Here is a 24,449-nt window from a genome sequence, read left to right as displayed (position 1 = left end):
GTGTGTGTGTGTGTGCGTAACAGAGAGAGAAAAAAATCAAGATGGTGTCTACAGAAACAGGTTAAACCCAAGAATATATAATACAGTATTCACGATGCCTGAACTAATCCTGTGATTAATCTACTGCTTTTACACATTTAATGACAGGACGTATATGACAGAATTAGATGAAGAACTACAGTCAAACAGTAAATACGGTCTAACTCTAAGATATGAACTACAGATCTGAGGTATCTGTGGTAATATCGCTTCATTCCAGTGACGGTTTCGTTCACCAATTTTTTTCCCATTTAGATTGATTTCCTAATTTGTAAAGAATTCACGGTTCAGTATATACTTCGGTTTTTTTAGTCAATGTCGGTACAATTATGGGGAAGAAATGCAAATCGTAAAAATTGCTTGTCCTTTTTCTTTATTGTTGTCATTTGTGAACTGTTTACATTTTTAAATCAGTTTTAAATGAAATGCCTGCTTGTTTTAAATAGAATCTTTTTTTTAATAAAATAGAATGAATCAAATTACAGCAATACACTTCTTTATTAAATTGATAAAATAAAATTAAATAAATACAAAATTTGTATTGAATAGTTTACATTTGTTAGACCCCATTTGAGTAATACTCAAATAAAAAATAAAAACTACTCTTCTTAACTGTTCTACTCATTTCAGCAAACACACCGGATAGTTATTCATTCACTCAATTTATTTATTCATAAATATTGAGTAAATAAATTCCTTCCTTCCATTTTTTATTCATTAACTTCATCAATATGCAGAACAGTCAGGATTTTCTCCTATTGTGAGGACTTCTTGAAGCTGTACATAAAAAGCAAAATAATCCATAAAAAAACGTTGGCGATGAGAGGAAGTCATCGATATCACCTATGAATAAAACAAATTCTGAGTTACTGTACAAACTGTGTTTCGGGTACAGATCGAGTTGCCACAGTGACACTTTGTTTAAGGTGTGAGGTGTAGGCCAAACAAACCACGGATTGCATTCAGTAAAAGAGAGGATGCCATTCACTTCAAAGATTTGTTACAATAAATTATTTGTTCACTAATGAAACACCACAAGTCAGTGAGGAACTGAAGAAATATCAGATCTCTATACGCTTTAGAATTGGATCAGATGTCATTCAAATAGAATGATTTCATTTTAATTCATTTTAATTTGTAGAACACTTTTAACAATGGTTAAACTGTCCCAAAGCAGCTTTACAGAGATAAAGCAGTTATAAAATATGAATTTATATATTAGTGCCTACAGGTTTGTCCTAGTGGTGACAGTGGGGGGTAAAATCTAGAGGTCAAAAATCCATACAGATAGTTTTTCCGGCTTCCAGTCCGCTGTCATTTCAAGAGTGTCCTCTAGAGGCAAATCACTGATGCTACATGCTGTTTGCTTTTACCAACGATCCAACCCAGCTATCGGTATCACTCTGTGCATCCACCATCCCAACAAGGCCCTTAACCCTCTGTGCTGCAGGGGTGCTGTATCATGACTGACCCTGCTCTCTGAGCCCAGCTTCCTTACATCACTGAAACATGTGAAGAACAGTGAATATCCCTGTGGGGTCAATCAAGTATTACAAAATAATATATATATATATATATATATATATATATATATATATATATATATATATATATATATATTATATGACAAAAGTGCTAGTGTGACATCTCTAATCCCAGCAGATGGCATTTCTAATAGTCATGTGAACATAATCTCATTAAATATACATAATAATGACCTTTAATACATGGCACATTATTTCAGCAGTTGGAGGAATTAGAAAATGTTAGATGGTTTTTCTATAGATTTGAATGCCTCATTATTATGAAATCTAACCTCAAACACGCATTTATAAAACTAAAGAACCCAATTATTCGTATTCCGACTCATGCAGGATAATGAGACTTCCAAGTCCACAATTTCTTAAACTCCACATTTCCTCTCGCTTAACAATAAAATGGAATTATAAAGTGAAGTTTTACCTTCGCCAGCACTGTTCAGTTCAAAGTGTTTTCTTTAGTTCACTCAAAACCAAACAGCACTTCCTGCTCCAGTATCGTTCACATCCCAAAGGCTACATCGTTCTGTATAAAGCTCCAAACCACACATGATCCTGAGACTGAACTCAGGGATACTAATTACATTTCAACACTGATCCAGAATAAATAAACATTTGGCTCCTACAATACCATCTGTTCACACACTCTGCTTTAGGATTTGTGTTTTTTCCATCTGTTTTGTCACGCAGCGACAGAAGAACCCAGAGGCATGAGGAGCACCAAAAACCTATCCAAAGCATCACAAAAACACATCACGTCGCATCACATCCTGAAACACAGCAGAGGCTCAGTAAGGGCAGTAGTGGATAAGATGTTTGGCTTCTAATGGTTTTGAAGGTTGTGAACATAAATTTCAGCACCATTCGAGCATTGAGCATCAACACCAGCGATATGAAACACTCAAAGCCGTCTGTCTCAGTAACTGGAAGTCACAGAGTGCTGAAAAACTTTTTTGAGGAAAAGAAGAAGGAAAGCCAAAATTAAAGCACTTCCAAAAAGCAAATAACTACTGGTGGTTTTCTCCTGCTCTCCTCCACAGTAGGGGAAAGGGGAAATCATCAGGAAACCTTTGTATACACTATATAAACTAAAGAATTAGTGCACCTGACTTTTCCAGCACAAATACAGCACAAAGACAGCACTATGAAGATATGCTTTACATGGGTTGGAGTGGAAGATCTGCTGCTTGAGAGCTCTGACCCTATTAAAAACCTTTGGGATAAATGTGAATGCTGACTGCACCCCAGGCCTCCTCACCTCACCTACATCACTACCTGACTTTACTAACACACATTTTGACTGAATGGATCTTCACAAAGGTTCTTCCACTCTAGTGGAACATCTTCCCAGAAGAGTAAAGGTTATCATAACAACAAATGGGGACTAAATGTGGAACAGGAAGTTCAAAAAGAGTACATACTAGTCTTATGCTCAGGTGTTTACAAACCTTTATCTACACCATGGTACAGAATTTAAAAGAGGTAGACTGAAAAAGAGATACTCCATGTTGGAGCATGAGCAACCAGGATAGAAAGAAAGTCAATGCTCAAATAAAAAAATGGACATTTCTATGTTTGACACCACTTTCTGGCCCATTTATTACTCAGTGATCACACACCTCTATCTTTATCAATCATTTTCCGACATCTGGGATCATAATGGATATAAAACTAGAATGTACATAGTGTACATCTGTACTTTAATGAAGGATTTTCATTTTCTGGAGATTTCTTTAACTTTACTTCATTTCAAAGTCAAATATCACATTTTTTCTCAACTACATTTAGCAAAATCAGTCGTTCCTATTTATTTATAAATGAATAAAAACTTCAAACACGCAGCGAGTCACCAATCAGGGTCGAGCGCACGCTCTATTTTAATCTCGTTCTGATTGGCGCTTGGTGTATCTACTGATCACCAACACACAGTTAACCATCAGTTCAACATCAAGCAGAACATTTAGAGAGGAATAAATGATGAAAGAAATTTCAGACTCCAACTCGCCACAAGTTGCTGAAAAGAAGGTTTTGTGATGATAACTGTAATAGAAATCAATCAGTGTTTGAGTCATTAATATGATTCTATTAATAGATCAGTGTGCTGAGAGTCACATTCGAGTCTTTTCACATAAACTGAGGTGATTTAGCAAAGATGATAATAGGAACATAAGTTATAATAAATCATAGTACTTTATATACTTAATTACATTTGAAGGCAAAAACAGTAGAGTGTAGCTCTACTTTTACTCAAGTATATGGTTTCTGTACTTTGTTCATCACTGGTTCTCAGAGGGGTATGTGATGAGTATTAATCCTTAGGTCAGTGTGTGATGAGTAATAATCCTCAAACAAGTATTTTATGTGTATTAATTCTTACTTGAATATGCAATTGAAATAAAGTTTCACAGCACTGCAGTTACAAAGAAAAGTGTAGCGTGGTGGGTTTTTACTTGTGAGTGTAAAGAGATTAAAGTATGCTAGAAGCCTTGCAGTGTGTGTTTGTGTGTGTTGTGTTTTCTTATGTTTTTTGGCACTGACAGAGGCCGAATGACTTTTGGCAGATCGAAGCCGCTAGAGCTTAACAGGATTTGTGTAAATGTCAAAACGAATCAAACTGGCCATTCTTTGTTCATCTCATCCTCTGCTAAGCCAATCAGTATCACCACACTACTTTAGTTTTAGAGCGACGAAAGGAAATAATTTTACACACAGCATGTTGACTAATAATGAAAAAAAAAAAAACATCGGGATGTGATTAAAAAAAAAAAGTTAATAAAACAAAGAGCTTTTAACTATAAAAATTATGTAAGCAACAACTCAAGCAAAAAAAGTATGCAGGAAGTATTGAAGAGTCTAAAGGTATATTAATTACCAATTCAATTACCTATGGATTATATAAAAAATTAATAATAACACATTTTATGCATAGGCGCTTAAAATGACACTCAAGGACACCTTAAAATAATGTAACATCTACAAACAGAAAGACGTACAATTACGTCAATAATATGGCTGCCTCAAATTATGTCTTTTCAAATGAGATTTTAAAATAGAGACAGAGTTGCTGTTGCAAATATCAAGAGGAAGTAAATTTCACATGCAGGAGGCAACGTAGCTAAAAGCTCGAGAACCCATATTTGCAAAACGCATTTGTGCAGCTGTTGAGCAACAGGAGATATGTGGCCATTGTAGGAGTTCTAGTCTGTTTCCGTGCAGCTGAGTTCTCCACCAACTGTAACTTGTGTAGGAGTTGGGAAAAAACAAAAAAAGAGTATTGCAATAGTCCATGTGTGAGGTGACAAGAGCATGAATGATAATTGCAGTGCTCCTCATTGAGTGGGCCAGGTGGAGGCGATTTATATTACGGATTTGATAGTAAACTGTCCAGGTGATCTTTTTAATATGTGCTTCAAAAGGGTATTGTCAAGGATAACACCTAAGCTTTTAACCTGTGTCGAAGAAGCAATTATGGAACCGTCAATACACAAATTACTGATATCTAAAAAAAAAAATTTGCCCACAAGGAGTATTCCAGTTTTAGTACTGTTAAGTTTAAGAAACTTATTTGAGAACCAAGCTTTAACTTCAGACCAACAGTTAGAAAAATAAGATGGAGGAAGGTCAGAAGTAGGTTTAGAGGACAGATAGAGCTGGTTGTCGTCAGCATAACAATGGATTTGGATACCATGTTTCCAAAAGATACAGACAAGTGGCAATAAATAAATGATTAATAGTAAGGGGCCCAGAACTGAACCCTGTGGGACACCTGCAGTGATGCTTATAGGTTTAGATTTAAAATTGCCTAACAGAACAAATTAAGTGCGACCAGAAAGATAAGATGTAAACCAAGCCAAGGAAGCATCTCCAAATCCAATGGACTGCAATCTATCTAATAAAATATCATGGGAGATAGTGTCAAACGCTGAGATAAAGTCGAGAATTAAAGTAGACAAAAGTCCTGAGTCAGCCGCTACCAGAAGACCATTAGACGTTTTGACATGGGCAGTCTCAGTACTATTCCTGACAAGATCCTGACAACTATGGTGAAAGCGGAAGCTTGACAAGAATCGTTCATATAAGTTATTTACCGATAGGTGATTTTGCACCTGAGCCAAAACTACCTTTTCTAGAATTTAGGATAACAATGGCAGATTGGAAATTGGACAAAATTATCAAGGTTATTTGGATCAGCACCTGGTTTCTTGAGTATAGGAGTTATTGATGCATTGTTAAAGAAGTTGGGAACAATGCCAAAGATGAGAGAAGAATGGATGATCTCAGTAATAAAAAGCAAATAAAGTGATAGACTTTGACTAATTATGTTGGAAGGGGGTCTAACTGACAGGTAGTTATTATAGATTTCCATTTCCATTTGATAATAGCTGCAACAGCCACCAGTAGCTGCAGGAGCGGCAAGTAGTCGCAACAGCCGCCAGAAGTCGCCAGTAACCGCAGCAGCCACCAGTAGCCTCCAGTAGTTGCAGCAGCCACCAGTACTCGCAGCAGCCACCAGTGGATTCCAGTAGCCACTAATAGGTGCTTGAATAGGTGCTTTCACAGAAGGTGCTTAACATGCTTAAAAAAAGACTTCCAGGACACATTCCAGAAGAAGGGCAAGGGGACTATTTTGAAGGTAACAGTGTGTAAATGTAGATCAATAAAGTACTTTCTTATATACAGAGCCAGTCTCGAAACTTCTTAATATCACTCTCATACTGTATAACACAACCCAGAAAAAAATCGGTATGGACTTGCGCGGCTAGTTCTAGCAGTCAAGTATTGGTGCCGATTAATTTGCAAAACCGATAGATCAACCTCTAATAAAATAGTGAGCACGATCACCACATCTACATCTACCAGTTCAATGCCCAAAATCTTAACACAACTTTGAAGAGAAAGACTCCAAAACAGTTTTCTGGTGCTGCTTTATCAATGCAGGGAATGTACACTGGGTTAATGTGTTTTTTAAAGTCCTTTTACTTTTTATTTCATACATTATCTCAGGCGCATTCCACATAACCAAGGTTACATTCCACTTTTTCAGAACCGGTTTCTTTACAAAGGTGTAATCTTTCAAAAAATAAAATGGCTGTAAATTGCATTCCTGTCACCCTGCTGGTATTGCATCTAGGTGGTGAAAGACCAGAAGGCTCTATTATTACAATTTTAGACTTAACCTGAATGGCTTGTGTGGGTGTCACTGTCACCAAGCACTTATTTGCAGACCAGCCTCATGCATGGCTCCAAAAATCCAGGCGGGAAACCTTTTGTACATTCTGTTTAATTGCTTTGCTAATGTATGTAATGTATACTGTATACTAAAAGTTGGACAAGCCCTTGTGCCATGGCAAAATCTTAATCCATAAAATATTACATTCTTCAGCATATAAATGGAAAACGAATACTGCTACTGACTGGTATGTTTCTGCTATGTGCTACATTTATCCTAGCAGGTGACCGACCATGAGAAAGCAAACAATAAACTAAGCCCAACCGAGCCAGAATGTTAAATCTGCATCTATTCTATCGCTCCATTCTCCTGAAAGGAAAAAGAACAAGTCAGAAAAAAATGGTTTCATCTGACAAGCATACAGCTGAACACAATTCAGCCTGGCTCTCCTGTTCAACAGTCTCATGCTGAATTTCATTGTTGCCTATACAAATTTAAATCTATCTCAAGGCAATTTTCCAAAAAGTATTACGTATCTATTTCTTTGAGGGAATGATGAAATTACACAAAGAATCATACTTTTTATATGGAGACTGTAACTTGCAGAAGGTAACAAGCAAGGAGGGGTCGACTCAACCGTTTGTAAAAATGCTTCATCATTAAGTTTGTCAGTAAAGACACAGTAAAACGATTATACTCCTATTCATTACCGTGCAACCCTTCAGGTTTGAGCTTGCAGACCATTTTTCTCTCCTGACTCCTATTCTGTTTTATTTAGATTCATGAGACAAGCCCTGTCCACTACATTAACTTTGCTTTAGAGATAGCCATTAGTGAGATGTCATCAACGCAAACCAATTTGCCATAGCAAACTAGCTGCGCTGTGCGATAGCCAATAAAAAAGCAAATGAGTCATTTCACACCCTATTAGCCATAATGGCCACATCTTATTGTGACGGTCTTCTCACCGAGGTCAGAAATGCACCGAAAAGATCCTCCCACCTTGCGACCAAAGTAATCCCCCCTGAGACAGTTAGCATGTTACTTTAACCTTGAGTTAAGTTGCTCGCAATAGAAGTTAGGATGCTACAAAATCTTCAGTTCACAAGTTCTAAAGTTAAATAAAGTTGACATTTTGGTGGAAAATACCAGGGGAGGAGCTAAAATATGTCTTTTGCTGTAAGCATGCTGTCAGACCTTTAATAAACCAGATGTAGCGAACAATTTGAAGTGTTTGACTGTCACTCTGATGCTGAATGAAATGTCACAGGTTGCGAATATTATATATATACTGAATATATATTACACCTCAGACCGAGCATCAGCTTCCTGTTCATATGACTTGACATTTCCAGTTTTTATAAATGTGATACATGCACCTCTGGGAGATGTGTTTTTTTGAGAGCAGCTCTTTGGTCAATTTTCACACCTGGCTCAGATACATGCAGATACATTTATGATTATCTGAATATGTTCAGATAGGTCAGATTCATCTTTTTACTTTTTTAAAAGCTTTTTAGCTTTTAAATCAAATTAAATCCCAGACTATCATACTTCCTATCCTGCACTAGCACCTTTTAAGCAAATGTAGTTTAAACCAATTAAAGAGAAAAAGCTTATTTTATGAAGAATTCAATTGAAATGTTCAGTTTTTTGAGCGCTTACCTACAGTGTATAACTACTAATCACTCTGTGTCATTAATAATCTTTTATAAGCATGATAACAATACAGACATTGATTTAAACAGTCTCCATCAAAGGTATTGGAACAGAGAGACCAGTTCTTCTAAATTTGCTATACATTGAAGGCAATGGGTTTCAAGATGAACGTCAAAGAATACGAGACAATAGAGCTGAAGTTCAGCTTTAATCTCCAAACATTTAAATCTAGACGCATTAAACAACTTAATGCATGGCACCTCATTCTTCAAACTCAAACATTTTTCAAGTGATCAAAAATATTGGAACACATGACATGAAATATGATGTCTTTACAGGATTCAGAAAAACTAGACTGTTACATTGAGATTCGACACCTTTAACGCTTTACTGTCTGGGTGATGGAGTAAGTGCATAAATAAGCTTCAGTTGGTCCAGAATGCAGCAGCAAGAGTCCTCACTAGATCTAGAAAATATGAGCACATCACCGCTGTTTTATTTAGTCTACACCGCTCCCAATTACATCTCACACTGATTATAAAATACTACTACTGACGTATAAAGCACTTAACGGTCTCGCACCGCAGTATCTGAGTGAACTTCTGTACCAGTATGATCCTCCACGCCTACTTAGATTAAAAGGTGCAGGCTATCTGTTGGTACCCTAAATAATGTAGACTACAGCATGGGGCAGATCTTTCTCTTATAAAGCCCACACTCAGGGAACAGCCTTCCAATCAGTGTTTGGGACTCAGACACAGTCTCAGTGTTCAAGTCGAGGCTGAAAACATATTTATTTAGTTAGGCTTTTTGTCAGTTTGTTTTTCTGAGGTAAAGGCGCAAATCTTTGTATGCTGTCGTCCACTCACTCTCACACATTCACTCAGGTTTGTTGACGATGGTGTGTTGAGTAGTCTCTTATCACAGAGATCCCTCATGTCTGTGTTACCTTCTGGTTCTCCCTTTTAGTTCTGCTGCCATAGCGATGCAATGTCCTTAACTTCTATACAACAATAAGGATACTTAATAATTCATATCTTTCTCTCCCTGTTACTCCTTGTCTCTCTCTCTCTCTCTCTCTCTCTCTCTCTCTCTCTCTCTCGGTCGAGTTAAACATGCTCCTGAGGTTCCAGTGACCAGTGTTCCTGCCCCTCTCCTCGGATCTTCCCACTTCATCCAGGCCTGACTCTGAGTGGTGTTCTCTTCGATTGGAAGACTCTGTGCAGCTGGGGATGTTTCAGATCTATGGCCTGGGGATCCATGAGTTTACAGAGTAAGAACAGGAACTCTGAGGATTTGGACTGTAGTTAATGTCAACAGACTGCATCTGATCACCATCACTACACATCTCAACATGGCTTAGCTGTAAGGCTGGACCGTGTGGTCTGATCCAACAGAAGAGCTCCTGTAGCTTAAACTGCTGAAGACGTCCATGCTGCTAATGCTTAACAAGCACGACTGTTTTGGCAGCAAAAGGGGGACCAACAAAACAGGTGGTCATAATGTTATGCCTGATTGGTATGGTATAAAATAGTGTTGTATAGTACAGTATATTTTAGAATAGTGTATTGTGTAGTACAGTCTTGTATAGTGAACTTTTTTGTCCTCTGAGTGTGTTGAGTCACTCAATTTAATTTATTTGTATGCAAATGCTGAGAGAAAATATCTCTCTGTGTAACACTCCACACACTCTCCTCACTGTGGGGTCATAAACCTTTAGCTTAGAGGCACATCTAAGTAAATTATTTTCACTCCACCTCCTGCTGTTCCATCTGAGAGAAGGTCCTGAAGATTTCACTCACTAACAGTCCCTTATTCATAAACAGCACATTTCCATAATGTCACTGCATGAGCTCTCTCTCTCTCCCTCTCTGTCTTTCACATCATCATTTTCTACAACATCAAAATTCAGAGCACACAGGTCAGGCTACGAAACACAATTACACTCGGTGCTATTAGTAAGTGATGGAGGTTTATGATAGCACAGATTTAATGAACATTACTGAGGAAAAATGTATAGGGTGAGGATCTGTTTCTCATTCTCTCTTTCTCTCTCTCTTTCTCTCTCTCTCTCTTTCTTTCTCTCACACCACTAATTAGTATTATGTAAAGGTTTTAGGTTCAGAGGTAAGAAAGCGTTCAGGATGCCTTGCCCTTTTCTAAAGTCTTATAATCATCTGAATTTCTATCAGACAGCTGGTAGTGGCTGTAATGATTATTAATCCTTCACTACACACTAACTTTCTGAGATGTTCCCTGGGAGTGACGAGGATGGACGGGATTAGAAAAGAGTTTATTACAGGGACAGTGCATGTAGGACGTTTTGGAGACAAGGTAAGGGAGGTGATATTGAGATGGTTTGGACATGTGCAAAGGAGGGACATGGGGTATATCAGTAGGAGAATGCTGAGGATGGAGGCACCAGGAAGGAGGAAAAGAGGAAGACCAAGAAGGAGGTTTATGGATGTGGTGAGGTAAGAGATGCAGGTAGTTGGTTTGAAAGAGGCAGATGTAGAGAACAGAGGGGGTATTGAGATGGATGATCCACTGTGGTGACCCCTAATGAAAGAAGCTAAAAGAAGAAGAAGTAGAAGGTACACTAACTTTCATGCTTTTGCTTTTCTCACAGAAACTGTATCTCCAGCAGAAGCAGTTTAAACTCCAGTTATGAAGTTGAACTTGTTAGTAGAAAACATTATAAATCAGTAGAGACTGGTGCTCCACACTAGCAGACGTCATGTTGCTCATTTCGCTTAGCTGTTGTGTTAGAATAAGAAATAGTTGTAAACACATGGAGTAACACTATTTCAGCAAAAAATAAATAATAAATATAAGAACACTAATAAAATAATAAAATGTTTGCAATAACTTTTATACTAGCAAGGCTAAGCCACTAACTTTGTGCACACTACACACTTCACTACTTGCTTCCACGTTATAATTCTACAAAGTGGTTTCATAAGGATTTGACACTAGTTTTGTAACATGCCAGCAGATGGCAGCACAAGGCTGCACACACAGTCAAGGGGAGCACCAACTTTCATAAGTCAGTGTGCCAAAAGACAAGTGCACCCAGCTCTCCTCAAACTTGAGTTTCTCAACAACATGATCTTACTTCCGCACCCACCCTACTCACCAGTTCCGGCTCCTACAGACTTCGAAGATGAAGATCAGCTCACGACACAATTGCGGAGATCCAGCGCAAATCGCAGAAGGTGCTTGACACGCTTCAAAAAGAAGACTATCAGGATACATTCCAGAAGTGTTAGGAACGCTGGGAGCGCTGTATTGCAGTTAAAGGGGAATATTTTAAAGCTGATAGTGTGTAAACGTAAATAAATAAAGTAAAGCTGCACGAGGTGCAGAATAAAGTAGATGAACCCATTGAATAAAGTTATCACCAAGGCCAAACCTTTCTAGATTGAAATATAGATGGAAGTATTTTCTCTAATCACAATGCGAGGATTTTGGAGAGCAGCTTTGAATCTACGTTCAACAAAGAGATCGGTCTGTAGGACCCACAATTCTCTGGATCTTTTCTTGTTTAAGAATAAGAGAGACACTGGACTCTCTCAGTGACTGAGTAAACCTATTTCTCATAAATGAACGGTCATACATAGCTAACAAGGGATCTATCACAAAGTGCTCAAATTCTTTATACACTTCGCTCCCTAGGCCATCCAGAGCAGGAGATTTACCAGTTTGTAGCCTATGTAAAGCCACTGAGGCTTTTTCCTTTTAAATGGGGGCATTTAAGACCATTCTTTGTTCATCCGATATACGTGGGAGTGTTAACCTGTCAAAAAAGCTTTTCATAGCCGTATCATGTTGAGGAGAAGATTCAGACTGATATAAATCTGAGTAAAACGGCTTAAATGTAAAATGTATAACCCCAGAATCAAGTGATTGTTCTCCCGTTAAATCCCTAACAGAGGTAATGAATTGATGACTATATTTATTTTTTAATAAATAAGATAAATAGTTATTAGGTTTATTGCCATGTTCATACAATCTTTGCTTTGAAAATACTATTTTAGTGTTAGCCTGCTGCGATAACAAGTCCAAGGAGGCAGGTGTTACACTCAGTTTCTCCAAATTATCATAAGAAGGATCATTTACATGATCCCTGGTAGCCATTCGGAGTTCTGATTCCAGGCTTTCCAGCTTCATTGTTTGTTTCCTATTTTTGTAATAGAATAGGATATAGCCAATCTTCTGATGCAGGCTTTACAAGTCTCCCACAAGGAGGAATCATCAATTGACCTCGAATTAACTGACCAAAAAATCTTGACTTCAGAACTAAGATATGAAATACCGTCTTTTTCGGACTATAAGCCGCTACTTTTTCCCCACGTTTTGAACCCCGCGGCTTAAACAACGAAGCGGCTTATTTATGATTTTTTTTCCTGGGTTTTCCCGGTTTCACAAACTTCAAGCCAAAAAACTGAACCCCATAACATTAGACCAATGAAATTTCCGAACAGAAACTTCACCTGTGTTCTGAGCTGCACGGCTTCGGGAGAAAAAACTTCCACCGATGGAGATTTTTAAAAGCACAATGATGGCAAAAGATAAACTCCCGAGAGAAATAGTAAAGGAAGGGAAAGGAAGGAGGAAGACAGTGAACAATGACTTTCTTGGTCGGCTACTGTTTAGATACAAGCCGTTGTAACGCATTGAGTCTGGGTGAAGGGAGAGCTCGCTAACTCCAGTTGCAACAGAAATCATATAAGCACAGACAGGTTTCCAAAACTCGTGCTTTTTTAGTATTCTTGGCAACAGTGTTACGGGTTAGTCAAAGAAACTTAAAAATGAGCATCAGAAAATAATAAGGACATATTCCTCAGGTCTCACACACATGCAGTAATAGCGGAAAAATGCGGCAGGCAGGCTATTCCCAAAATACCGATATGCTCCTAAAGGAAGCGCAACATATTTCACCCGTTACACCGTGTAACAGACACTGTCTTTCATTAAACCTGTGTAAAGTTCATTAGTTTCAGTGTAGACATCTTTTGTCAAATTCAGTGGGTGCGGCTTATATATGGGTGCGCTTTATAGTTCAGAAATTACGGTAAATGTACTATCTTTGAGCAATAACATGTTGAATCTCCAGCGCTCAGTAGATTTTGAAGGTCTTTACACTAATATGTCCAGTATTACCATAGAATGATCAGAAACAACAGTCTTACTTGTAGTAATGGGGAGTGGGAGCTCAGTGGTTAAGGCGCTGGTTACTGATCGGCAGGTCGGCGGTTGAAGCCTCGGTATCGCCAAGCTGCCACTCTTTGGCCCTTGAGCAAGGCCCTTAACCCTCTGTGCTCCAGGGGTGCCGTATCATGGCTGACCCTGCACTCTAACCCCAGCTTCTGAGCAAACTGGGATATGCGAAGAAAATTTTTTACTGTGCTGTAATGTATATGTGACAAATAAATGCTATTCTATTCTATAGTACAACTGGAGATAAATTGCACTAGGAACAAAAAATCATCAATCCTAGAATACGACTTATGAGGAGGGGAGTAAAATGTAAATTTTGTTTGCAGTGGGTTAAAAGTACACCAGACATCAGTGTAGCCCAACTCTTTGACTTTAGATTGCTTAAAGGGAGGGCAATTCTTAGAAGGGAGTCAATCCAATAAAGGATTTAACAAACAATTAAAACCCCCTATAATCACCGTGCCGGACGCAATGTCCAACAGATCTGAAAAAGCCTTAGTGAGAAGCTCAGGAGAAAAGCCTGTTGGGGAATACACATTCAAAAGGGTTATCTCTCTCCATTCAATAACCCCCTAACAACAACAAAACAGCCTCGCTTATCCTTAACACTATTCAAAATTTTAAAATGTACATTTCTATTCACTAGGATAGCGACCCCCCTACTGCTAGTTGTAAAGGAGGAGAAATAAATTTGACCGATCCGCTTATGTTTAAGATTAGAGCACTCCCTGTCATTCAAATGGGTCTCCTGCAACAGGGCCAAATGAACCTGCTCTTTACTTAACCAACCGAAGGATTTTAAGTTTACCATGCAAACAGCTTACACTCCATGTTGAAACTCTTAAATTGCTATTAACCATCTATACACTGTACATTCTGATGCAATGAGGGCACAAAGAAGCAACTGAAGATAAACTGAAGCCTTCCATCTATACAATCCTCTGCACTGAGATTTCACATACAGTAAAGTAACACAAATATACAAAAATAAATAACACACGCATTTCTGGGCAGTGGAACATACATTGGAATTTAGAAACCAAATGTAACATCATCATAAGATAATAACAACAACCATAAAAAAACAACAAAAACAGACTTATAAAAAACGAGAAAAATGAGAAAAAGAAGGTAAAGAAGAAGAAGAAAAGGGAGCATATTCCCTTCTCATAAAGGGAACACAAGTCCTAAAGAACCATCCTTTCCGTTCAGAAAATCCCGAACAGAACACTTTCAAACACAACTCACTCAAGTTTCCAACATCGTCCGCACTGATCAGTCACAACTATAAGTAATAAGTCAAGAACGCAAATTAGAGTGAACAGTTCGAGTTTCCTATTCAGCGCTAATCCAGGCACCGCAAGGTAGTTTGAACAACACCGTCACCGTCAAAGTTGTACATGCTGCTCTTTCTGAGTAATAAAATCTAAGACCGCTGCAGGTGTCCACAGAGCCTTGGTGGTGTTCCCATTGGTTACTCGCAGCTTAGCTGGGTAGAACATTGCATAACAAGCTCCAATCTCCTGCAAGCGCTGTTTAGCTGAATCAAATTCCCTGCGCTTACGGAACCCAGCGGCGGAGAAATCTCCAGAAAGACACCTTACTGTTCTCAAACCGCAGATTTCCATCCATTAACAGAATCCTCTGTTTGTCTCCAAAGTTATGCATGCACACCATCCAACGGTCTGGGTCTCTCCTTGATACCTGGAAGCTAGAGTGCGCCGGTGAGCCCTTTCAATCTTAATGTAGCCACCTTTAGTCTGCAAATAAGGAAACTCCGGGATCCAATTTTGGAGAAATGACACCGTGTTATAACCTTCTGCCCCTCCGGTAAGCCGAGAATGCGAATCTGTTTGCGCCATTCTCATCTACGTGATCAGTGAGTAATGCAGCTCAACTTTCAAGGGCCAGAACTCTCTGCTAACTCCTCCGCCAAGGCGATCCTTCGTTCGGCCTCCTCCAGGCGAGTCTTGCAGTTCTGCAATTGATGAGAATGAATACTACAATCTCTAATAGAGGGTTGAGGTTGGCGTTTAGCCAAACAGCCATGGTGACTGTGGCAAGTCAATTTCAAAGTCGCTTTACAGAAATTTTTAAAGTGGTATAAGTAGAAGTTGTTCCTTATAATTGTAGCTTTGTCCATTATGAGCAAACCAATAGTGCCTGAGGTAAGGAAAAACTCTCTGAGCCTTCATGAGGAAGGAACCTTGAGAGGAACCAGACTCAAAAGAGAACCTCATCCTCATCTGAGCGACACTAAATGTCCATTCAATGAACTATAAAGAACTGATGGTGCATTCGGATTCTATGCAGTCCAATTTTTCATATTTCAATATGCTGCAGTCTTATGCTAAAGGGTTATTTATCCTTTCTGTTTAGAGTCTTAGAGACCATCAGTGCAGCAGAAAGGGTTTGTAGCCTTCCTTTGATCAGTGCCTCGATTCAATCTTGACTCTGAGCTCTGCACTCAGCTTGCTTCCCCTCATGTCCTCTCCAAATCATATCCCAGACATTGGCTGTGCCACAAGTGGACTGCATTCAATGTGTAGAAACATCTCAGAGATGACCCCGAGAAATGATTATGATGCATCTAAAACTGCGAGAAGAGATTTCAGGGTTTTTTTCTGTTCATTAGTTTCTTGCCTTGTCATTATGGGATATGGGGTGCAGCCTGATGTGAAACAATTATAAAATCATTGTATCCTTTTTTATTTCAATTCATGTGAATACTTTCTGAATGCACTGTAAATATCATGCTGCCCTTTTCTTCCTCGATATTGTGCCCCTTAATGTATACATCCCTAATGATGCTCATAATCTTCACTGAATTCGACCGAGTCTGCAGTGCAATGTTTCCAGAATCAAACCCCAGAAGCAATTACAGGTGGTTCTACTGGTGTTTACGCTCTACTGAGAGCGCTGACAGACCGAGACTCAGGCGCTGGATAGAAAAACATACATTTACGGTAAACTCATTATTCTACCTGGGCACTGATGAGCTCGGTGCTTGCTCTTGCTCTTGCTCTTGCTCTTGCTCGCTCAGGCCTGAAGCGAGAGAAAATAAATGCTCAGCAGTAGCAGACTGAATACACGAGAAGAAAACACACTTTTCATTTTCGGCAAACAAAGCAGTTTCAGATTCGTTTAAAAATCCTTTTCTCTTGCTTTCTCTCTTGTTTTGGTGTCTTCTCATTTGTCCGTTTATATATTTTTTAGTCTCTGTAATGGCTTTTTATCATCTCTCTATCTATTGCCGTACTTAAGTAAGAAATTTAAGGGAAATGGGAGCTCAGTGGTTAAGGCTATGGGTTACTGATCGGACGGTTGGGGGTTCAAGCCCGAGTATTGCCAAGCTGCCACTCCTGGGCCCTTGAGCAAGGCCCTTACCCCTCTGTACTCCAGGGGTGCTTTATTATGGCTTACACCAGCTAGATAGAATTTCACTGTGCTAATGTACACAAGTGTGACAAGTAAATCAGTATATTTATTAGCTCAGTGGTGAAGATGATGGACTTTTATGTCTGAATCCCAGTACCACTAAGCTCCCTCATCAGCAAGGCTCCTAACCCTCACCTACTCAGTTGTATAAATGAGATAATTGTTCCTCACCCTGGATAATGGCATCTGCTAAATGCTGTAAAATTAATTCTGCGCACCCTCACAATATGGACATCAACATGGGACTGGAACTGCAAAATGTTCTGTTGAAGAAGAGAACATTTTGCAGTTCCAGTCCCATGTTTTTCCCCAAACTCTTACCACAAACTTGGAGGCATACAATTATATACGATGTCTATCAATGTTGTAGCGTTAAATTTTCCCTTCACTTAAACTTGGAGACCCAAAACTGGTCCAGCATGACAATTCCCCTGTACACAAATCCAGCTCCATGAAGATCTGCTTTACATGGGTTGGGTGTGGAAGATCTACTGCTACACAGCTTTGACCGCACATACCAATCATATGGTCAGGTGTCTCAAACTTCGCCTTTTCTTAATGGAAGTTTTTGGAAAACTTCACAGAAGGGCTCTCCAGCGTCAGAGATCCAGTTTTTAATCTATACATTATTTATGGCGTTTGGCAGACACACTTATCCAGAGAGACTTACAAAAGAGCAGGGGAGGGTTAAGGGCCTTGCTCAAGGGCCCAGCAATGGAAGCTTAATGGAGGTGGGATTTGAACCCATGACCTTCTGGTCAGAAGTCCAACATCTTAACCACTGAGCTACTCCTTCATAGGGTTACAAGAGAGCAGAAAAATTCAAATAAATTTCCAGAAACTTTTCAGCACATTTCCATGAACTTCATCAGGAGAACTTTCTAAATATTCCATGTTGGAAACCAACCAGGAATTTATGGCAACTATTTATACATTTTCTGAAATATTTTCTGTATATAAACTGTATAAATTAAATAATTATACAATGTAAATATAAAAATGGCATTTTTGACTTTGATTTAATTGCAAGTAGAACAATTATAGATATTTCTTAATATAAGTTTCACAAATATACTGTTCTGGATTTTCAATCAAATACTGCAAATGCAGGCTTGAGAGACTTCTTTCAGGTTTTAAACATAAACGTGTGTAATATTTATGTAATTTACATGAATACACACCAAGATGGAGATTTTTTGAAATTATTTTGTGTGCAGGAGTTAAGAATTTATCTGTTATGTTATGGAGGAGCCGAAACTTCATAAAATCTGGCTGTTTTAACAAGATTTCTTTTTTAACTACATTTAAGTTCCCTGATATAGTCTAACCTGCAATTTTGTAAATTCACAGTTTCTTCCTCTTCTTCTTTCGGCTTCTCCCATCAGATCATCTGTCTCCATACCCCCCTGTACTCTACATCTGCCTCTTTCAACTCAACCACCTGCATGTCTTCCCTCACCACATCCATAAACCTTGTAAATTCACTGTGTATTCCTATTAATTACGATCCCATTAATTCCCATGGGAAGTTTCCAGTCTTGGAAATTCCCAGAATTTTGCAACCCTACCCCTTTTTATATCTAAAAGACAGCAGAGTTTTTATGTTTAGTTTTGTAAAGAGACAGTGATGGTGGCTGAATATCAATATAATGAGTATTTGAATAAATCAGTGGTGTAGTTGACCTCTGGCTGACCTCATGACCGTGATCTTATTCAGAAGTATGAACTATAATGACAGTAGATAACGAGCGCAGCAGACGGTGTACTCTGTGTGACTGAACCGTGATTACACGCATTCAGCTTGTGCTTTTTCACCCAAAAACATTATAAATCTAATGAATGAAAGAAAGAGCAAACCTGTAGTGCTATTATGATCTTTTTTTTTTAAATGATGGCCTCCTGCATTGAACACTGGCAAATCCAAATATTCCTGTCTCTACAAGCAGACCTCCTTCATTCTGATCCAAATCATTCATATTTCCAGATTTCCTGTGTAAGTAAAAGATGAGTGTATGAAGCTTCTCTGTTCTTTTCTGCTTTCCCGGCTGCAGGAAGTCAAGAGAGAAAAAGGTAGAGAGTGAGGTAAAGAGAAAGGAGTTGTACATACACCACGGATATGAGCGCTGAGCTCTTCAGAAGGTTTGAATAGCAGTGCGTCTGATTTATCAGAATGAGACTCCGTTACAGATCAGTTTAGATTCAGCTGATAACAGACTGAATGAATAGAGCAGGAGAGAGAGGTGAAAAGAAGGATAGAGAAGAGGAGAAACGCAGAAAATGCAGAAGATTTAAAGTGGTGGAGGAGAGGTGGAGAAAAAAGAGGTGCTAGAGGTGGAGAGAGAAAAAGGGAGAGAGATGAAGAAAGAGATGAAGAGAGTAGATGTTGTTTCAGAGAAAGAGAGAGAGAGAGAGAGAGAGAGAGAAATACAAAAGGGAAAGAAGGATAGAGAGAAGGAAAAACAGCAGCAGAGAGAGATGAAGTGAATGCTGGAGAGACAGGAGGAGAAAGAGTAGGTGGAAAAAGAGAACAGTAGATAGAGAGAAGGAAACAGAGGTAAAGAGAGAGAGAGAGAGAGAGAGAGAGAGAGAGAGAGAGAGAGAGAGAGAGAGAGAGAGAGAGGAGAAAGAGAGGCAGAGGAACAGAAGGACAGAGAAAAAGAGGGAATAGTAGTAACTCTGTGTGTTTAAAGGTTTCCTCTGGGTTCTCAGGTTTCCTCCTGCCTTCCATCAGATGGATCGGCCTTTCTAAACGTTCCTCTAGGTGTGACAGTGTGTGTGTGTGTGTGTGTGTGTGTGTGTGTGTGTGTGTGTGTGTGTGTGTGCGGCACCCTGTGATGGATTAAATACACACGATGCCGTATCTCCACCTTATAATTCAAATGAGCTTCTCTGTTTCCTGATCAAAGCTGTTTAAGGATCTAGCTAATGAATAAGAGACATTTCAAATGAATAATGAGGTAAACCACACACACACACACACACACACACACACACACACAAAGATCAATTCTCATCTTCTTATGTTCCAGTGCGAGGAATCGAGTGATACGTGTCGATTACAGTGGACTGGAGGAATAACGGGGGAGATGATCGAGAGCTGGTGCACTTTAGAGTAAACGTTACGTTCCTGTAATTAACACATTGGTATACAGTGCATTTATACAGCAGTCAAATTTATACTAATATATACACTATAGGGGCAAAAGTTTGCGGACCACAACATCCCATTCCACATTTGTTCCGGTTATAATAACCTTCATTCTTCTGGGAAGATGTTCCACTAGATCTTGTGGGGATTCAACCACAAGAACATTATTGAAATCAGGTACTGATGTAGTTGATGTGAGGAGGCCTAAGGTGCAGTCTAGTGATGGGAAGATCAGATCATTTTAGTGATTTGATTCTTTGAATCTCGATCATCAAATTTTTTTTATTAATCATTTAGTTCCTTTAATCCTTTAATCACCTTCATAGCGTCTATGGGAGACACGTGATAAAAGGACGAACGACTCGGACCAGAGGACTCGTGTTCTATTTCCTGTGGAATGAACTGCATACGTGAGTCACGTGATAAAAGGACAAACGACTCAGACTAGAAGAGACGAGAGGTTTTCCTGCAGAGATTTTCACATGCTAGAAAATGAATGAATCGCTCTTTGGGTCTTTTGACAGAAGCAGATCAATAGCAGAAGATCTTCCACACACTTCCAACCCATGAAAAGCAGATCTTCATGGAGCTGGCTTTGTGCACGAGCGCATCGTCATGCTGGAACAGATTTGGGTCCTTTGAGGGGCAAATTTCATGCTAGCGCATCCAAAAGCCGCCCTGTACAATCGTGTGCCTCCAGGTTTGTGGTAACAGTTCGGGGAAGAACCACATATGGCTGGAAAAGTCAGGTGTCCCAATACTTTTGTCTTTATGGTGTATGCATTGTGGAGATCGAATCTTTTAGTGTGTAAACTCATGACTGTCCTACTATTTTATCCACACAACGACTTTGGCGTGTCCTTGTGATGAATTATCTCTCATAAAGGCAATTTCTCATTAATAAAAATAAAAAAAAATTGAAAATAATAAAAAAGGTTTTGTTGAGTGAGAATCAGACAAACATTGGTTTCAATTGTCAGATGTTCCTCTTCTTCTGAGGACATTTGTCCTGTAAAACCCCTCTCACTTTCCACGTCTCCGCAACTCATTAATGTCACCAAAGAGGAACAAAATCTCCCGAGGTCTTCTGGTTTCACACACTCTAAAGGTAATCATGATGCAATCCAGCTTTACAGACTTGGTCTACTCGCCTGAATGAACATGACTTCTCAACATCATTAGGGTACAAACACTCCTTATTTTACACCACTGAAGCTCCTGGGAGGCTCCGTGTGAAGAGTTGAAGTTATTATGATTGTAGTAAAAATAAGTAAGTCCTGCAAATACAGGTGAAGAAGAGAAAAGGCCTGCGGTGAGAAGTGTTTACAGGAGGCTCAGTGTAAACTTAACAACAGTGACCTCTAGTGGACTGTAAGAGCTACAGCATAGAATATACAAACCTGCTGAGACCTGATTGGAAGTATGTGCAGATTAAATAAATCCAGAAATGAAGAAATACTGGCTATTAGAGAGCATTACTGCTTCAGGCCACGCCCACTAGTACGGGGAGAATACAGAGCTTTTCATACACTACACACACTACATTCATTTATTCATAGTGAGCTGCCAGTGATGTAATTTAGGACTACAATGCTGAGGTTTTCACACCACAGAATACAGACTGGAGCAGATGTTGGTGCAGTAGACACAGATGCAGATGTTTGGAGCAGAGGACTCAGATGCAGGTGTTTGGAACAGTCAAATCAGATACAGATGTTTGGAGCAGTGGATACAGACACAGACTCAGATACAGATATTTGCAGTAGATGCAGAAGATTTAGATGCAGATGTTTGGAGCAGTGGGTACAGATGCAGATGTTTGGAACAATATATAGCATTGCAGATGTTCAGAACAGTCAGAACAGACACAGATGTTTGGAGCATTCAATTCAGATGAAGTTGTTTGGAACAGTAGATACAGATGCAGATGTTTGGAGCAGTGGATACAGACACAGACTCAGATACAGATGTTTGGAGCAGTAGATTTAGATGCAGATGTTTGGAGCAGTGGGTACAAATGCAGATGTTTGGAACAATATATAGAGTTGCAGATGTTTAGAACAGTCAGAACAGATACAGATGTTTGAAGCAGTCAATTCAGATGAAGTTATTTGGAACAGCAGATACAGATGCAGATGTTTGGAACAGCAGATACAGACCCAAATGTTTGGAGCAGTAGATATAGACACAGTATTTAGAAAAATAAATACAGACGCAGATGTTTGGAACAGATACTGATGCAGATGTTTGGAACAGCACATACAGATGCAGTTGTTTTGATTGAACCACAGATAGATATGCAGATGTTTGGAACTGCAGATATAGATGCAGATGTTTTGATGGAACCACAGATAGATATGCAGATGTTTGGAACAGTAAATACAGATGCAGATTTTTGGAACAGCAAATAGTGATGCAGATGTTTGGAAAAGCATATACTGACACAGATGTTTTAATAAAACCACTGACACAGATGTTTGGAACAAAAAATACACACCATATATGTTTTGATGGAACCATAGATACAGACGCAGATGTTGAAACAGAAGGTATAAATGCAGATGTTCGGGACGGCAGATAGAGACACAGATGTTTGGGCCAGCAGATACAAATGCAAATCCTGACATCATTTTAAACATCTACCAGACACACTGAGCTTGCACAAACCCATTCCGAATCCGATTCCATCTGATTGCACAGCAGACACACTTCATGACACACTCACCTTCACTCCTGTGGAGCTTCTCCTCCTGTATGGGTTTGTTACTCCTGCTGTTTGGTTCATTTTCACATCTGGTTCAGTCCTGAAACCAAACCAAACCATATCACACCACACACACCAGCAAATATCAGAGTCCACTGTATCCACCTTACACCACCTAAAAAGTGAAACCCAATCCAAACCTGAGTGTGTGTGTGTTTCTGGAAGCAGAATGAAATCCTCTCCTGATCTTCTCTCCTGAACTGCTGTGTTCATGTTCAGGGATAAAACCAGAAGAAATCGCAGATAAAGCAGCTCTTTATCCTCCTATGTGTGTGTGTTCAGGTCTTTTCCCAAATAAAGCTTCAAATCCAGAAGAAACACTGCAATGAACATTACACCTCTCCGGATTCCACTGTATACTCAGTTTCACAGAAGCGCACGCGGAGAGGTGTGTGTGTGTGTATGAGTGTGTGTGCGTGTGTATGAGTGTGTGATCTTCAAGGGGCTGTGAATCGGTGAGTAAAGTGGAGATTAAACAATGCTCCTGCATTGTGGAAAGCCAAAGAGCCCACAGACTCCTCAAATATCATTGATGTCTCTCTCTAGTTCACACACACACACACACACACACACACACACACACACACACAGACACACTTCTTGAAAAAACGTTTTCTCAGTTTTTAATTCACCCATATTATTAACTTTTTAAAGTAGTATTATTATTAGTAGTAGTAGTAGTGTACACACAGTACCGCTAGTGCCTGTAAAACAACAACACAAGTATAAATAGAATTACATCAGACATTTTTTCTAATCTCCTGTTTCAATTAAATTTGACTTTCAAGGTAAACAATCATTAAAACTGCAAAGAGCATTTTGGGGGCTGAGCACCAGAACTCGGTGAGACAAACATTCACAGATCAGTGTAAAATTGATGTCTAAGCAAACGGATTGTGTTATTTTTGTGTTTTTAAACCACATTTGGATTAACCATGAAGACCAGGTCTGACTGAAACAGGAAATCACAGTCAGCAAACAATTGTGTCTCAAAAGCTGAAGCTCTCCATGTGGAAATGCATACGTAAATATATATTTTATACTTTTTATAGGTCAGGATGTGGACCGAAAACATTGATTTAGATGTTGATTTGCTCTACACATGTTTGTCCTTATATTCCAGTGATGTAAAGTATTTGAGTGAATGTACTTCGTTACTGTACTTAAGTATTTTTTTGGCTACTTTCTATTTTTACTGAGTATCAAAGATTTAATCAACTGTTCCTCTGTACACAACTACATTTCTGATTCAATATCTGTACTTTTTTACTCCAACATATTTTAATGGACAATGACTGTTAATTACATTTTGCACTTTAGTTAAAGATCTCATTAACACTCCCCGAACCACATCTGCTGCCTCTGAGTGACTTTTTCATAAGATAAAAGTATTTCATAATTATATATTTGACTGTATGAAGGTTCCAGTGTGCGTAGGGCAGAGAGAACGATTCAAAGTTGGGAAAACACTCA

The 24,449-nt window shown here is 39.0% G+C and overlaps 1 protein-coding gene across 3 annotated transcripts in view; it reads right to left on the bottom strand.

Moving 5' to 3' along the window:
* Window positions 1-23,409, bottom strand: part of LOC124385243 (dipeptidyl aminopeptidase-like protein 6) — a 120,852-nt gene extending 97,443 nt beyond the window's left edge. For all 3 annotated transcript variants that reach the window (XR_006925714.1, XM_046848434.1, XM_046848435.1), the window contains exons 1-2: window positions 23,117-23,409; window positions 22,938-23,016 (exon numbers count right to left, since the gene is read on the bottom strand). Coding sequence is in view for 2 of the 3 variants with exons in the window: in XM_046848434.1 (XP_046704390.1) it covers window positions 22,938-22,997 (60 nt within the window). In the remaining variant the exon portion in view is untranslated. The remainder of the gene's footprint in view (window positions 1-22,937; window positions 23,017-23,116) is intronic.
* Between the last annotated feature and the right edge of the window lie 1,040 nt (window positions 23,410-24,449).

The sequence above is a fragment of the Silurus meridionalis genome, chromosome 4, assembly GCF_014805685.1.
Source record: "Silurus meridionalis isolate SWU-2019-XX chromosome 4, ASM1480568v1, whole genome shotgun sequence".
NCBI lineage: Eukaryota > Metazoa > Chordata > Actinopteri > Siluriformes > Siluridae > Silurus > Silurus meridionalis.
Note: the sequence above shows the minus strand (reverse complement) of the source record. Positions and strands in the feature narration are given on the sequence as shown.